The 16068-nt window shown below is 39.7% G+C and overlaps 1 protein-coding gene across 1 annotated transcript; it reads right to left on the bottom strand.

The window, feature by feature from the left end:
• Window positions 1–3794: 3794 nt before the first annotated feature.
• LOC104430392 (12-oxophytodienoate reductase 3) lies at window positions 3795–5642 on the bottom strand. Its single transcript, XM_010043126.3, has 4 exons — window positions 5377–5642; window positions 5048–5178; window positions 4656–4838; window positions 3795–4551 (listed from the first exon to the last, which is right to left on the bottom strand). The coding sequence occupies exons 1-4, from the start codon at window positions 5571–5573 to the stop codon at window positions 3905–3907; spliced, it is 1158 nt and encodes a 385-aa protein (XP_010041428.2). The 5' UTR covers window positions 5574–5642; the 3' UTR covers window positions 3795–3904.
• Window positions 5643–16068: the final 10426 nt, after the last annotated feature.

Raw genomic sequence — 16068 nt, 5'->3', positions numbered from 1 at the left:
GATTCTTCATCAAGGCTATAGAGCATAATATATATTGCTGCGCTTGACAAGATGGGTTGGAAAATTTGACACATGGCTTTCTGAAATAGGGATGGTGCCACCTTTAAGCCAAAAGGAAGAACTTTCCATTGAAAATGTTGGTTCGGGATGCAAAACCCTGTTTTGCGTCTATCTCCAGGATGGATGCCCAATTGCCAAAATCCGGCTTTGAAATCGAATTTGGAGTAGATGTGGGCTTTGAATAATCCAGGAAAGAGGGAATTTCTTGAAGGTAAAGGGAATTTGTCACCTTGAAGGAAGAGATTAAGAGGCTGATAGTTTATTATCAGTCGCATTTTCCCTCTATTTTGCTCGGCACGCTTATTGATATAAAAGGCTTCCTAAGCCCATTGAGAATTGAAGATTTCAATAAGGCTTTGTTGTAACAATTTTGAGCATTTCTTCTGAGCAGCAACCAGATGTTCTGGATTCATTCCCATATGACTCGCCTTGGTTGGATTGATGTCTTCATTCTTTTTTAAGGGAAGGCAAACAAAGAATTCCGGATTTTTTTCATAAAGGATGAGAACATTTTTGGGAGAATTCAGAATGAGATTCTGAACAAGATTCTAACAGCTTCTGCATTATCGGATCTAACAAATTCATTTGGATGGAAAAAAAGTCTTTGGATATTGACAAATTCAGAGAATTGATCCTTATACTTAAAACCGTTTCCAAGAATGATATGAACCTGAGAAATCTGAGTAATAATGTCCCAACCAATGATCAAATCTTTATTGAGAAGACTGGATCCAAAATTTTTTGTAGTTATGGAACACTGGGGAAAAAACTGAATAGTTACTAGAGTAGTTCTTACATTCGTAGAAAAAGTATCTCCTGATGCAAAATTAAAATATTGAATACAGGAAGTCTAATATTCTTCAGGAAGTATTTTAGTGTATAATATTGAACAACTTTCACCGGTGTCTATGAGAGTAATGACGGTGGTAGGCTTGGCAAACTTTCAAGTGAAGATTTTCATAGGAAAATGAGGACAATAGATTTGGCTTAAAAATATGTCAAGGTTTTGTTCTGATGAAGTGAGGGATATGTGAAAAATGTCTTCGGAATCTGAATTTGAATCAGTTTCATTGGGAGTCTGGTAACAAGGAATGACACAAAGAGTTTGTTCAGATGGTTCTTCATCCGCAAAGAATAGAGATTCAATATTATCATTTTCAAGTGAACTACTTGTCTTATTCTCTATGTGATATATCAAATGATTCTGACATTTTCTTCCCTAGGGGCAATTTTTAGCGAAATGGCCATTTTGATTGCACATGAAGCATCAAGTTGATTTATTGTGGCTTGAGCAATCCTTACATTTGCGTAGGAATCGCCATTTCTTCTTTCTCCGGAAGTGCTTAGAGCCATGTCTAGATTTCTTTATCCAGAATTTCTTAAAGTACTTCTTCTTTCTTGAAGACTTTCCACAAGAGCCATCATAGTCTCTTTTGGAGAATTTGATCTTCAGCTCCTAGTGAGAGCAGGCTTTATCTAGTTCTCTGTTGTCCGTGAGATAGGTTTTAACCATTTGGCGCTTCAAACATAAATGTTTTAAGCATAGATGGATCTCTTGTTGTATTTCTCCTAAAAGAATATCCATAATTCTTCTTTGTCTACCGAGAAAAGATTTCTCAACCTGCTGGGATAACTCTTTGGGGATGGAAGTCAGGAAGATTTGCTTTAGGTTTGGATCAACTCCAATACCATAGAAAAGTTTGAGCATTTCTCAATAATGTTTATCGAGATGCTTTTTTTGAAGAGAGCAACATTTTCTTTCAAAGAATTCTCTCCTTTTGAGCTCATGAAGGTTAGAAGGTTTTCCAATAAAAAAAATGATATAAGAGGGAAATGGCATGGCTGAAATGTGGTGAAAGTAAAAATTGAACCTGGTCTTGTTCTGTCACCGATTGCCACCAATGTTTGAGACTTCTCATAAACCTTGTGACAAAACCAAAAAGGACATCATATTTATCATGATTGGTAAGAGCTTGGACATTTAACCAAGTATGAAATTCCTCAAATCTTTCTAACCATTTGGAATAGGGAATATCGTCAACAGTGAAAAACTATTTGGAGGAAGTGGTCATATTCGAGAGAATGATTGTTTGCTTGAACCACATCTAGTTCGAAGGGTTGGATTCCATATCCCGATCCTGGAGGGTCGGCCATGAATATTGATGACGTTACCAGCATAATAGGGAAGGAGTCAAGGTCGGGGATTGAGAAGGATGAAGAGGTTGAAGGAGATAGTGAATTTGACTCGGTGTCGAATTGTTCGGAAAAACCGATTATGCTAGAATTTGGTCTTTTGAAGTGACATGATCTGGCTGTTCTTCCTGATTGCTTAGATCTTTCAAAAAAGATTCTAATGGATTTGATAGCATCATTTGGCTTGGCTTTTCCTTTATAACAAGCAGGGATTCTTCAGGCATCTTCTATTTTCCCTTTTCTTTCCTTATTCGATCAAGTTCTTTGAGGTGATTTCACATGTCTACCACATCTGTCTTATCTTGTTTGATAGGAATGTCTGTAAGGGCAGCAAAGATAGATGTATTCTGAGGTGGTGGAAGCGAATGTTCTGTCCGCACCGTAGTTGGAAATGGCTTGAAAGGATTGGACATTCCTTCTTCAAAGAGTTGGATCTGTCTTTTGAGCTTTTCTATTTCCGCCTTGGGACTTTCAAGATGATGATTTCCCAAATGTTGTCCGGATTCTAAGGCATTAAGCCTCTTTTGGAAGTCCGAAAGCATCTTCTTGGTGGTTTCATCATATCTTCGAAAATCTCGTTGCACATTCACAATTTTGGAGTCAATTGCTTTAAACGCATTGTTGTGTGCTAAAAGAGTCTCTGATTGCCAATTCAGGACGGCTTCAGCAACAGCAGTTCTTTTCTGTCTTCCATGTTCATCCTCATCAGTGGGGGCAGGTATTTTGGGAACATGCAGATATCTGCCTTGTGGATCAATGAATTCTTCTAAAGCAGGGAATGAAAGTTGCGAGTTTTCACGTACAAGAGGAGGAAAATCTGCCTCTCAAAACATAGCAATGGAAGAGTTAGGTGATGTTGCTTGTGGAATTTCGAGTGAGTAGGAATGCTTTTTTGTCCACTTTAGGATTGACTTATAAAACGAGGAAATGGATTATTTCTTCAGAGGAGGAGGTGATGGTGGTGACGGTGGTGGATCCGGTGAAATCGAGGGTGGAGCAGTGAACTCTAGTGGTGGAGTTGGAGCATAAGAAAACCATAAATTGAAATTTATCACACTCACCAAGAGTATCAATGGAAGAGTCTCCATTTAAGTACCTTTGGTACATAGTATCTTTTGACTTTCTGTGCTTCTGTCAGGGTTTTGCATATGGGTCTACTTCGTCGGGAGAATTTGTACAATAGGAATATTGATAAAAAGGATTCCATAAGCAGTGACCACATTTGTCTTATATTTCAAATAAATAGTTCCCTTCCGTTTTCCCCCGGACTCTTTTTTCCATGTTCCCGCTACTAACTCTCCAACAACCCATATGGGTGTCACCTCTTACCGGTGAAAAAAAAAAAGCACATGAACATCGGTTTCCACCATAATTGATTATATTAAATTATGTATTTTTATTAATAATCAAAATATACGAACAAGAGCAATACAAGAGAGAATTATAGTTTGTTGAACAAGGAGATATAATTATTCATCAGACTCTACGTAATTGACTCTATGATGTACAAACCATGTTCCCTGTTGTCACGGACTAAGGTATATCCAATGGACTAGTTATCTTATTTCTTCGATCCTCCTTAGTGCTTTAACTTGTACAATGTAACCCAAAGTTCCCATGAGTACAGACACACCAATAGCATTCTCATTTACTAGTGTGTCACTTCCCCATTTTCCTGGTCAAGAAATGGATAATCTATGTAACCAACAACTGGATCTTGAGTATAAAATGTCTCTCTGTTGTAACCATTCAATGGTGCATCCACCTTGAATCGGTAGACCAAATCAGGGTTAGAGATGAAGAGCCGACCATACGATATCAAGTCCGTGTCTCCTCCAGCCAAAGCCTTCATCCCGAGCTCTCGGGTGAAACCGCCGGTTAACATGAAAGTACCTTGATAAGCTCTCCTCCAAGTTCTCGTCAATCGAGCTTCTTCATCCTCCTCTTGTTCGCCATAATTTTTCGTGCCATTGGCTGTGAATCGAGGTTGAGGCACATGGAGATATGCGAGTTTGGAACCTATCTCATTTTGGAACTTGTTCAATCGCTCGATGACTGCTAGGCCTAGACTGAGTGGATCAGGATCCATGGCATCATTGTGGTCAACTACTGGCGAAATTTTAACTCCCGTTCGATCAGTGCCAACTTCTTCTGCCACCACTTTGACAATCTCCATCAAAAATCTGCATCCATTCTCAGTTGATCCTCCAAATTCATCTACTCTATCATTGATTGAATGCTTTAAGAATTGATCAATGAGATAGCCATGTGCTCCATGCACCTCAACACCATCAAAACCTAAAGTTAAATCGATTTGATTATTAATACTTATGTGCAACAAACGAAGTAAATAAAACTAATTTAAGCATCCATCACGATATGACTCTAGTTCATGGATTAACCTGCTCGAATGGCATTTGCAGCTGCTCGGCGATATTGCTCGATAACTTGCCATATTTCGTGTGTTTGGAGAGCTCTTGGTTTGTGAGGAACATCGAGAGTCCCGTCAGGCATGATGATTTTCCATTTATCGGAGATGGATTGATTTGTCGACGAAATCGGAGCGCCTCCATCAGGTTGATAAACTAATACAATCACCATTATATAATACTAATTGTTGTTAGAAACAAGTATAGAAGGTGAAATTTAATAAGTTAACATTGCCAAAGTAGGAAAAAAGTATAACAGCAAAAACAGATTGTCAAATTCAAATAGCGCAGGTCGTGATTATGTGATATATGGGGGAGCTACAGAGATATTTTGTGGCGTCGGTTTGAGAAAATGAATTTAGTACCACGGTTGGAGGCACGACCAACGTGCCAAAGTTGACAGAAGATGATGCCGCCCTTGGAATGAACAGCATCCACCACCTTCTTCCATGCTTCGACTTGCTCTTCAGTGTAAATCCCAGGAGTACCTGGAAACCTGGTTTAACAACATTTTATTTCTTAAATTTAAAGATCCTCCTATGATCCAAAGCGAAGTTCATATTACTTGCTGTCAAGCAATGAATAGGGTATAAATAGCTTGCGGTGCTCAGGTGTACATCGGTATGTAGAAAATTTCAGTTCCTTTCTGCGTGATATATAGAAGACAGCTTGATCTCAGGACAAAAGGACGTACCCAGCGGCCGTGTCAGAGATGAGGGTGCCTTCGGTGATGAGAAAACCACCCTTGGTCGTTCTTTGCGCATAGTACTCTGCATGCACCGGCAATGGAATCCCATTGATCGCTCTGCATCTCGTCAAAGGCGCTAGCACTACCCTGTGAGAGAGATCGAACTTGCCCATCTGGAAGGGAGTGAAGAGGTTCGTGGCCATTTCGTGAGTAGCTTGTATTCTGTCAAGAGCAAACAACAAGGATTGATACTAAGAATATGATGGTGAAGATTTGAAGACGGTGCAATGTGAGGTTGATTGATATTGCTCGTCGATTTTTATAGTTTGGTGTTTCCATTTGAACATAGCAGCAAGAACTGGGAAGATTCGCCGTAATTCAGTTTGAACATGGCAAGGTTTGATTTTGATATGACTAAGTCGTCGCGTGTTGGGAAGGTCGAATTGCAATTTGCTTTCTTTAACCTCACTTTTCTCCTTGCAAAATTGTTTTAAAGACGTTGACGTATAGAATATGTGGTTCTAACGTTTCTTTATTTTCTTTATTGCCCAACGGGGTTCTTACGTTGACCGTTCAACATTTCATCGCCTGCGCCGCTGCTACGAAGTCGGTGGGGGGTTCGTTCCTGTTCATATAGAGCAATCAATCTATGTTCCTTGTCCAGAGAATCTAATATTAATAAATAATAATATGTTGCGTTATATCATTTATAATAATGATATTGACATTTTCTCTTGGCTTTCTTGGGTGACCAGAACTCTTTTGACTTCGACTTCATGTTATTAGAATTTCCCTGCCATGTGCTTTTTTATTATGCACGAGAAGAACAAAAAATTGGACGGAACGAGGTTGCTGTGGTGTAGTGGTTATCACGTTAGTCTTACACACTATAGGTCCCCAGTTCGATCCTGGTAAGCAACATTCATTTCTCTTTCTTTACCAAAAAAAAAAACAAAAAATTGGACGGCATTTAGATTTCAATTTCAACTATGCCATTGACATCTCATGTAGGAAATCTCAAGGGGGAGAATAAGAATAGTCTCAACACGCAACTTTGTCTTCAATTTCAACTATGCCATTGACATCTCATGTAGGAAATCTCAAGGGGGAGAATAAGAATAGTCTCAACACGCAACTTTGTCTTCGCTTGAGTCAGGCCTCCTGGAGCCATGAGAACCGCAAAAGTAGCAAGGAGAGGTCTCTCAACACGCAACTTTGTCTTCGCTTGAGTCAGGCCTCCGGGAGCCATGAGAACCGCAAAAGTAGCAAGGAGAGGTCTAGAGAGAGTCGGAATACGCCATTGACATCTCATGCGGGAAATCTCTAGGGGGAGAATAAGAATGAGAGAATAAGAATAGTCTCAACATGCAACTTTGTCTTCGCTTGAGTCAGGCCATGAGAACCGCAAAAATAGCAAGGAGAGGTCTAGAGAGAGTCGGAATAAACCCTTGCCTTCATCTATTGACTATTTTTTTTTTTTCTTTTTCCCACAGAGATATAAATGCTTGATAGCGATGCTGAAACAAACATGGTTTCACTATTCAAGACTAAAGAAGTCGTAAATTACCGTAACTCTTATTCAATAGCTTTTTGTTTGGAGAGATCAGTCATAAGCATGTCAAACTTGTATGCTCATATAGCTCACTTCAATATAGCATGTTGTGTCTTGTTGAGGATTGCAAACACATGAAAATATATTATTGATGAATAATTGAATAGGGAGAGAGAAAACAACTTATGGTACTCCTGAGAGAGATTGAACTTGTCCGTTGACATGGAATGATGAGGTTCAAAGCCATTGAGCGTAGCTTATATCCAACTAAGAATGAACAAACCAAGAAGATGATAAAGTATTACATCGAGAACTAAAAGATGGCAAGCGAAGTTGGTAAAAGAGAGGTCAAATCTGGCATAATTCCTTCTGAATAGACCAAGATGTCATTGTCATCTAGTATTTTTCTTATGCGCCATCTATATGTAATCTAACATACTTAATTCAAGTAATGACTGGATTGAGATCTTTTCACAAAATCTATTTGAGCTTGAAGCAAAGGGCCAAAACGAATGAGCAAGGGGGAGAGGAAATTTCGGTAAAAGCACAATTAATGTGGCACAAAGGGAGGGAAATTCTAGAAATATCAATCAAAATCACAAACAAATTTCTGGATATACTAAAACTAAGAGATTGACAACTTTTATAACATAAGACTCTTTTCATTCATCATTGTGATTTGACTTTTAATATTCTCATTGGGTCTTATTTCAGATTCCTCACCTACCATTAACCATATGAAAAAAGAAGCTGGACTATAACATTGGAGATTGAAGAGAGAAAGCCCAAAAAAAAAAGTCATAGAAAACAAAATGATTCTGCTAAGAAACCCATGAAATCACTCTTTTAAAGCTATAATGCTCTCAGGATACAATTTAACCTCTCAAACTCTCTGAACATAGTTCATCTCTCGTTTATGTGGAGTTCTCTCTACCGCTCTGGTAGTCTTCTTCTTCCTTTCAAACCCAATTTCATCGTCTTCCTTAAGCTTCGGCTTCACTGCAACTACTTTCATCCCTCTATCCCTCAATTACTTCCATGACGCCCTCCATTTTCTTCAATTTCCACCCTCCCTCCTTCCCTTTTACGTTATCTCTTCATTTTCACACTTCGCTCTTTTCGTTTACTGCCTTCTTCGATGGTTCAATCTACGTCTTGCATGTCCATCTACCCACTTCTCTTATGACAACCTCTGGTCCTACATGCAACCTCCTGGCGATCATCTACATTGATTTCACTCTAGAAGTTGTTTCCCCCGTCGCGACGATGGACCCAATTGAAGATGCCCGAGTCGCTGCATTATGTAGCCGCTTAGGTAAACTGTGGACATCTACTGCAATTGAAACCTGGGACGATGCTCCTCCTGCAACCACAATACAAGAATGTAAGTTAACCCTTGTCGGCAAACTCCTAGCAACTTCAACTGTCAATCTTCCTGCTTTTCAGCAAACTATGAAAAAAGCCTGGCGGATAGACAATGTAAATGTAGCTCAAAGAGAAGAAGGTTTCTATGTTTTCAAATTTACCTCAGAAGCTGACAAACAGAAGGTTCTTGACAATGGGCCCTGGTTATTCACTAACAACTTACTTCTCCTCAAGCCTTGGGCTCCTAATACACCCTTACACTACTATAACTACACAACCTGTGCATTTTGGTTACAAGTTTTAGGCTTACCCCTAGAGCGCTGCACTGAGCGTTTCCTCCGACGAATCACTCAGGATATTGGCCAACCTCTTGAGGTCAGAATTGATGCCAAAGAAGGACTTACATCCAGAACGGTTAGAGTTAAAGTTGAACTTCCCCTCAAAGAACCTCTCAAACCAGGCAAACTCATATGTGTTGAAGGAAAAAAAATTTGGATAGATTTCCGTTATGAACGGTTACCACACTTCTGCTATTCCTGTGGTGTCTTAGGACATTATGCTTCATATTGCAAGGCAATTCCATATGATGAAACTCAGTTTGACAGGAGGGACAACATGTATCATGGACAATGGTTGCGTGCTGAAGTTAATGAACATAGTCCCTATTGGCAGACTTTTTATGATTTTCAACCTGATTCAGAAGACATTGATGAAACTATACCTGAAACACCTCAGCCAGGGCTACTGTTACTCCCTCCTGCCCTTGTACAGATGGAAACTCAACCTCTTCCTACAATGACTCAACCTGCTCAGAATATACATACCTTATCTGCTAATAGTCCTCATGCTACACTTCCTTCCAACACTGACAAAAAGACCTATCCTGCCCAAGCAAACATATCAGAGGTCAAAGTTCTTCACAATATGGCAACTACATCCAAAAAACCTACTCACTCTCGCTTGCAGGCTCAAACAACTCAGTTAAAGAAAGCAAAGAAGCGTCCTATTTATCTTGACACTTTGGATGAAAGCACTCTGTTAGACACCCCTGTTTTCCAGGTTCACAGGGACTATGAAGGGGCTGTGGTGGCTTGCCCAAATAAGCCACCAACTACCAAATGAAGATACTAAGCTGGAACTGTCAGGGATTGGGCAACTCCCTGACAGCTCGTGCTCTTAGAGCCCTGGTATCATGACAAACCTGATATCATTTTTTTGATGGAAACTCGCAATCAACAACCAGTCATTGATCAGATCCAACGCAAGCTTAACTACAGTAATCGTTTTTTGGTTAACCCTCAAGGCATGTCTGGAGGGATGGTCCTTTTTTGGCAAGACCATATTTCTCTTCATGTTTTAACCCACTCTTCTCACTTTATCGACAATGTCTGTTTTGATAACAGGGGAGTTTCTACTATGTGTCTCACTATTCTGCATGCTCCTCCTATTTATCATCTCAGACAACTATTTTGGGCTGAATTGAGACAACTCTCATACTCTCACACTCAACCTTGGGTGTGTTTAGGAGACTTTAATGAAGTTTTGCATCACTGGGAAAAGGTAAGTAAAAAACCTGCCGAACCTTACCGTCTACAATCATTTCAGGATTTGCTTCAAGATTGTTCTTTGATGGACTTAGAGACTAAAGGTTGCGCCTACACTTGGAGCAATAACCGAGATGGCCAGGAGTTGGTTAAAGAAAGACTTGATCGAGCTCTTTGCACTATTGACTGGCGATTAACATATCTAACAGCATAGGTTGTGGCTTTCCCTGCCATAGGGTCAGACCACAGCCCGCTTCTTTTATCCACTCATATAAAATCAGGAAGGGGAGGAAGAAGGTTTACCTTTGAATCATTATGGCTTGAGCATGAGGATTGTCAAGAAGTAGTACAGGATGCCTGGTCCCTTCCATCTCATAGTGCACCTTCCATATCCCATAAGATTCGGGCAACAACTAGGGCTTTAACAAAGTGGAGCAGATCCACTTTTTCTGCGAACCATAGCCAAATTGCTCTTCTCCAGCAACAGCTTCAGCAATACACCAATCAACCTGCAGGAAATTATGACACACACACAGTTAGAGCTCTAAAAGATCAAATTCAAAAATGCTGGTCTCAGGAAGAACAATATTGGGGAATGAGGTCCCGTATTAAATGGATGCGATGGGGAGACAGAAACACTCGCTTTTTCCATGCAACCACAGTTCAATGAAGAAAAAGAAATCGTATTAGCATCTTAAAGAATGAGAATGACGAGTGGATTCGAGACATTGACCAGCTGAAGCATCTCACCCACTCCTTCTTCAATCGGCTTTATACCTCCTGCGGCCATCGAGATTTTCAACCTATCCTATCACAATGTCCTCAGCTCATCACAGTAGAAATGAACTCATCCTTAACAGCCGACCTTACTCGAGAAGAAGTCAAACTCGCCACATTTCAATTAGGTGCTACATCTGCCCCAGGACCTGATGGTTTAAATGGTCTATTTTACCACAACTACTGGCATATTATTTAGGAAGACGTTTTCACAACAGTCCACGACTTTTTCACTTCAGGCCATCTACCACCAGAAATTAATCGCACAACCATCTCTCTAATTCCAAAAATTCCCAACCCAGAAAGGTTAGATCAATTCCGCCCTATCAGCTTGTGCAACTTCATTTACAAGATCATTTCCAAAGTGTTAGTTAATAGATTAAAACCCTGGTTGCCTCAACTGATTTCCAAAGAATAGAGTGCTTTTATACCGGGTAGACAAATTCAAGACAACGTCCTCCTTGTTTAGGAGGTTATACATCAGCTGAAGACCCACAAACGAAAGAAACACTTCCAAGCTATTCTTAAATTGGACATGCAGAAAGCTTTTGATAGGGTAGAATGAGACTTTTTACAAGCTTACCTTTGCAGATTGGGATTTCACCAACGGTGGGTTATGTGGCTGATGCAATGTGTTACTACTTCTTCTCTCAGTGTTAAGTTCAATGGTGACTTACTATCCTATTTCCAACCATCTCGAGGACTCCGACAAGGCGATCCCCTCTCTCCATACCTATTTATCCTCTTGGCCAATCTTCTCTCCACCCTCATCTCACAAGCAATTGATATAGGTAATCTACGAGGTATTACTTTTAATAGAAGTTGTCCCACTTTATCTCAGATGTCATCTTTTTTCTCAATGGAACAATCACTGAATGTCAGAATTTATCAAGCATTTTAAATCAGTATTGTCTAGCTACAGGTCAAGCAATCAATCGGAACAAGTCTGGATTATATCTTTATAAATTCTGCCCTCACCCCTTTAAGACAAACCTAGCTCATGAATTACGCGTTCCTCTGCTGGATAAAACTGGTAAGTACCTTGGCCTTCCATCTGATTGGGGATCCTCTAAGAATGATATGTTTGCCTGGATATTAAGTAGAGTTAATTCTAAGCTGGAGGGCTGGAAAGAACATCTAATTTCCAAAGGGGGGAAAGAAATCCTGCTGAAATCTGTGGTTCAGGCTCTACCTCAGTATGCTATGATGACATTCAAGGTTCTAGTTTCTATTTGTAGATCTATTGAGAAGAAAATAGCTCGATATTGGTGGCAAAACAACAGTAACAGATCTGCTATTCACTGGAAAAGTTGGGATCTTCTAACAGATAGCAAGGAAAAAGGAGGAATGGGCTTCAGAGATCTCATATCTTTTAATAAAACCTTATTGGGAAAGCAAGCCTTACGGATTTTTCATAACAATACCTCTTTATTAGCCACTATTTTTAAAGCATTATACTTCCAATCTACCTATTTCTGGAAAGCAGAACAGGGTTATCGACCCTCTTGGGGTTGGAAGAGTATTCTTCTTGGCCGAGATTCTATTATCGAGGGACTTCAATGGTCCATTGGAAATGGATCTTCTATTAATGCTAGAGAAGATAAATGGTTAAACATTGGCATACTAGGGGGACCAGCAAAAAGAGAGGAGCCTAAAATGGTTGCGGACTACATCCTTCCTGAACAGAATGTAGCCCTTCTTCATCAGACTTTTCTACCTCAAATTGTGGATGAGATTCTAACCATTCAGTTATGGACAGTCAACACTCAAGACAAACTCTGCTGGACAGCCACACATGATGGGAACTACTCTGTTAAAATTGGGTACCATTTCATAACCCAATCGGCGTCTACAAAGGTTCATCCCCAAACCTCCACTTCCTATACCCCTCCAACAAAAGTCTGGAAACATATATGGAAGACAAAAACAGCCCCCAAAATCCGAACTTTCCTATGGTCTCTATGCCATAAAGCATTACCCACTAAAGCCAATATGTTTCATCGCCGCATTATCACTGATCCTTCTTGCCAACTATGCTCAGCCAGTATTTCTGAAACCACCGAACACCTATTCCTACTTTGTCCATCAACAAGAACTATTTGGAGTAACTCGAAAGTCAACCTTACCTTTCCCAGTTCATCAACAATCAGCATTGATCAATGGCTTGCATATATTATAGATCAGAAGGGGAACGTACCTAGCTTTGAGACTATTGTAGCTCTGTTATGGCACATATGGAAAGCCCGAAACCATCTCATTTTTTCGCAATTACCGAACAAATCCAGATCTTCTTATTGATACAGCTCTGCATATGGCCACCCTTTGTCTCAGTTCACAGCAGCTCGCATCACCATCCGGTCCTATCCCCCAAAACCGATCCAATTCATGGCAACCTCCAAAACAAGGAACCATAAAGATCAATATGGATGCTGCTTTCGTCAGCCCTAATCATACAGGTGCGATTGCAAGTATATTTCGAGATCACACAGGCAAGATGGTAGACGGATTTACACGCACTATTCCAGCATTAACCGCAACTGAAGCAGAAACTCAAGCTCTTCTACAAACGCTCAAGCATCTCATACATCAACAGCAAACGGATTCTCACCTGCAGCTTGAAACCGACAATTTAATCCTTGTCGACACATTGAATCAAAGCCGTTCGCCTCCATGGAGCTGTCGAGCCCTCTTCGCCGAAATCGAATCCCTACTACTCTGTTTTCCTCACCTCTCACTGCAACATTGTCGACGAGAGAGCAATGCCCTAGCCGACTGGGCCGCCAAGGCTCACGGAAGAGGCCTCCTCCCCTCTAACTGGGTTCTCAACCCTCCGCGCACAATGTCTGAATTTAATCTATAATGATGCCCTTCTTTCGGGTTGTACTTCCTTTTCAAGTTAATATATATGCTTTTTCAACCCAAAAAAAAAAAAAACTCCCCGAACATAGACACAAGAAAAATGGAATAACTTTACTAAGAAAAGGAGTATGCTTGTATAAGAATAACAAACCAATATGTCTTGTGTACAGACAAAATCACTCGAATGACATTGTTTAACTTCCGACATACATTTTTGTCTGAAATGTTAATATTAATTAAAATAAAATTCAAAATTTCTTAACCACAACTTTTCAAGTCCAATTAAGATTAAATATAATCAGGCGTATCCAATGGAAAATGTCCGCTTGAGTGCCCATGCCTTTAAAAGACAGAGACATGGTTGCTCTCATATTCAAACAAAATAGTTTCCTTCTTTCTTTCCTACGTGGGACTCTTTTTTATTTCCACACTCACATAACAAACTCTCGAACAACACCGCTCACGTGCCAGCTTCTCTAGCGGCCAATAAGAAATAAATAAACATCAGTTGTTGTTGCCATGCGAACCGTTGCAGCAGAATCGACGTAATACGTTACGTGCATGCCAGGAGGCTGGGAAAGTCGAATCGCAATTTGGCCTTCTTTGTCGTTCTTTCTCTTCAAGAAAAATCGTGTTTAAGAATGTCGGACCAACGGTGTACGAGGACGGAAAATCGGTGATTAATGCCAAGGTTTCTTCCACGGTGTGGTTCTTACATTGACCATTCGACATTTCATCACCGGCTGAGAAAAAAATGATAATAATAATAACAATAATCATATGGTTCCCTTTCTTTATAATAATGATAATTAAAATGAAAAATTTCTCTTTGCTTCTCGATTGAGAAAACTCTAATTGACTTTTACCGTGCACAATTATAATTCATCTGTGAGATGATCGCTTGATGATGTGCAAGAACAAGAGGTATGGACGCATCTTTGATTTCGATTTGGACCATGCCATAGACATCTCATGTAGCAAATTTTCAAGGGGGATCATTGCACAAAACTATCATTTTTTACTGTTCTATGTACAATCAACATATTGAAAAGATGAAAATCTTTTTTCATTAGGTATGATTAACCATTGCACCGAGAATCTTTTTAAGATAGGAACACTAAAATAAGTGGTTACTCTGTATATACGTATCGAAAATTTTCTAATTTGAGCATGTGATGAACGTAGAGGTATAATACATTTATCGGAGGGAATAAAGAGTATTTATATAAATTCTGGAATGAACTAAATAATCAACATTGTGACATTATTCTAATTCCATCTCTATGATCTCAGGAAAAAATATTTAAGTGAATTTTTCTTTTTTATTGCTTATCTCTTGAATTGCCGCACTTCATGCAAATTGTCGTGCTTCGTGCACATGCACTTTTGTTCGTGTTGCGAGCATGTTTCTCGTATTTGCAATCGGGGATTTGTATTATTTCCATTCCCGTTGCATCATATACCTTCTTATATTATGAATTAAACTTAGTATGAACAATTTTTTTTTATACAAAGTGGTCTTAACTGGAAATATCAAAATGTTTGTGAAATTAATATACTTGCCAAAAAAAGAAAAATTCACTGATTGTGCCTCATGTAATGGGCTTACTTCTTCAAACTGCCTGTGTGAAGCAGGCCCAATAAGCAATCTCCAAGGCCCAAGCCCATGTAGGAAAGCCCTGCTTCGGCCTCTGCGATCAGGTCGTCTTCCTCATCACAGCTGGTGAAAACCCTAACCGCCATTACCATCTGGTTGATGACTGGGCTGATAACTAATTTCGGGAACTTTTCTGATATATCGGGCAATTGAATCTTTCAGCAAATTCTTCACTTGAACTCTAAACTGAAAGATTAGCAGCCGAATCCGATGGATTCGAAACCCGTTAGCGATGATGCTGCCGCCCCAGGGAAGGTTGGTTCATGCTGCCTCTTGGGTTTTTTATTTTATTAGTTATTTATTTAATATTTGTTATTTCTGCTAAATGAAGAATTGCATTGGCTGTCTGTGGATGGTCTTCTTTGCTGTTGTTTTTTCTTTCTTGGGCAATGGATGCTTTGTGCTGTGGCGTTGCAGGTGAGATTTGCACCTAAGGCTCCGCCAGTTTGAAAGCCAAAACCTGCTTTTGTCAAGACGTATGGAAAAAAGCCTTTCCGGGTTCATCGCATTGCTCATTTTTTAACACTTACATGGCGCTCTTATATTTCAAATAAATTGTTCCCTTCCGTTTTTCCCCTGGACTCTTTTTTCCACGTCCCGCTACAAACTCTCCAACAACCCAGATGGGTGTCACCTCTTACCGCCCCCAAAAAAAAAGCACATGAACATCAGTTTCCACCATAATTGATTATATTACTCCAAGTATTTTTTTTGAATAATCAAAATATACAAACAAGTACAATACAAAAGAGAATTATAGTTTGTTGAACAAGGAGATATAATTATTCATCAGACTCTATGTAATTGACTCTAAAATGTACAAACCATGTTCCCTCTTATCACGGACATAAGGTATATGCAATGAACTAGTTGTCTTATTTCTACGATCCTCCTTAGTGCTTTAACTTGTACAATGTAACCCAAAGTTCCCATAAGTACAAACA

Source organism: Eucalyptus grandis, chromosome 8 (genome assembly GCF_016545825.1).
Source record: "Eucalyptus grandis isolate ANBG69807.140 chromosome 8, ASM1654582v1, whole genome shotgun sequence".
In the NCBI taxonomy this organism is placed as follows: domain Eukaryota; kingdom Viridiplantae; phylum Streptophyta; class Magnoliopsida; order Myrtales; family Myrtaceae; genus Eucalyptus; species Eucalyptus grandis.
Note: the sequence above shows the minus strand (reverse complement) of the source record. Positions and strands in the feature narration are given on the sequence as shown.

Excerpts from the sequence above, each read along its gene's own strand:
- LOC104430392 (XM_010043126.3), bottom strand. The coding sequence starts at position 5,573 with ATGGCCACGAACCTCTTCACTCCCTTCCAGATGGGCAAGTTCGATCTC. Across the intron at positions 5,179-5,376 it reads ATCTCTGACACGGCCGCTGG|GTTTCCAGGTACTCCTGGGA; the intron begins GTACGTCCTTTT and ends TTGTTAAACCAG. Across the intron at positions 4,839-5,047 it reads TGGTCGTGCCTCCAACCGTG|TTTATCAACCTGATGGAGGC; the intron begins GTACTAAATTCA and ends TGATTGTATTAG.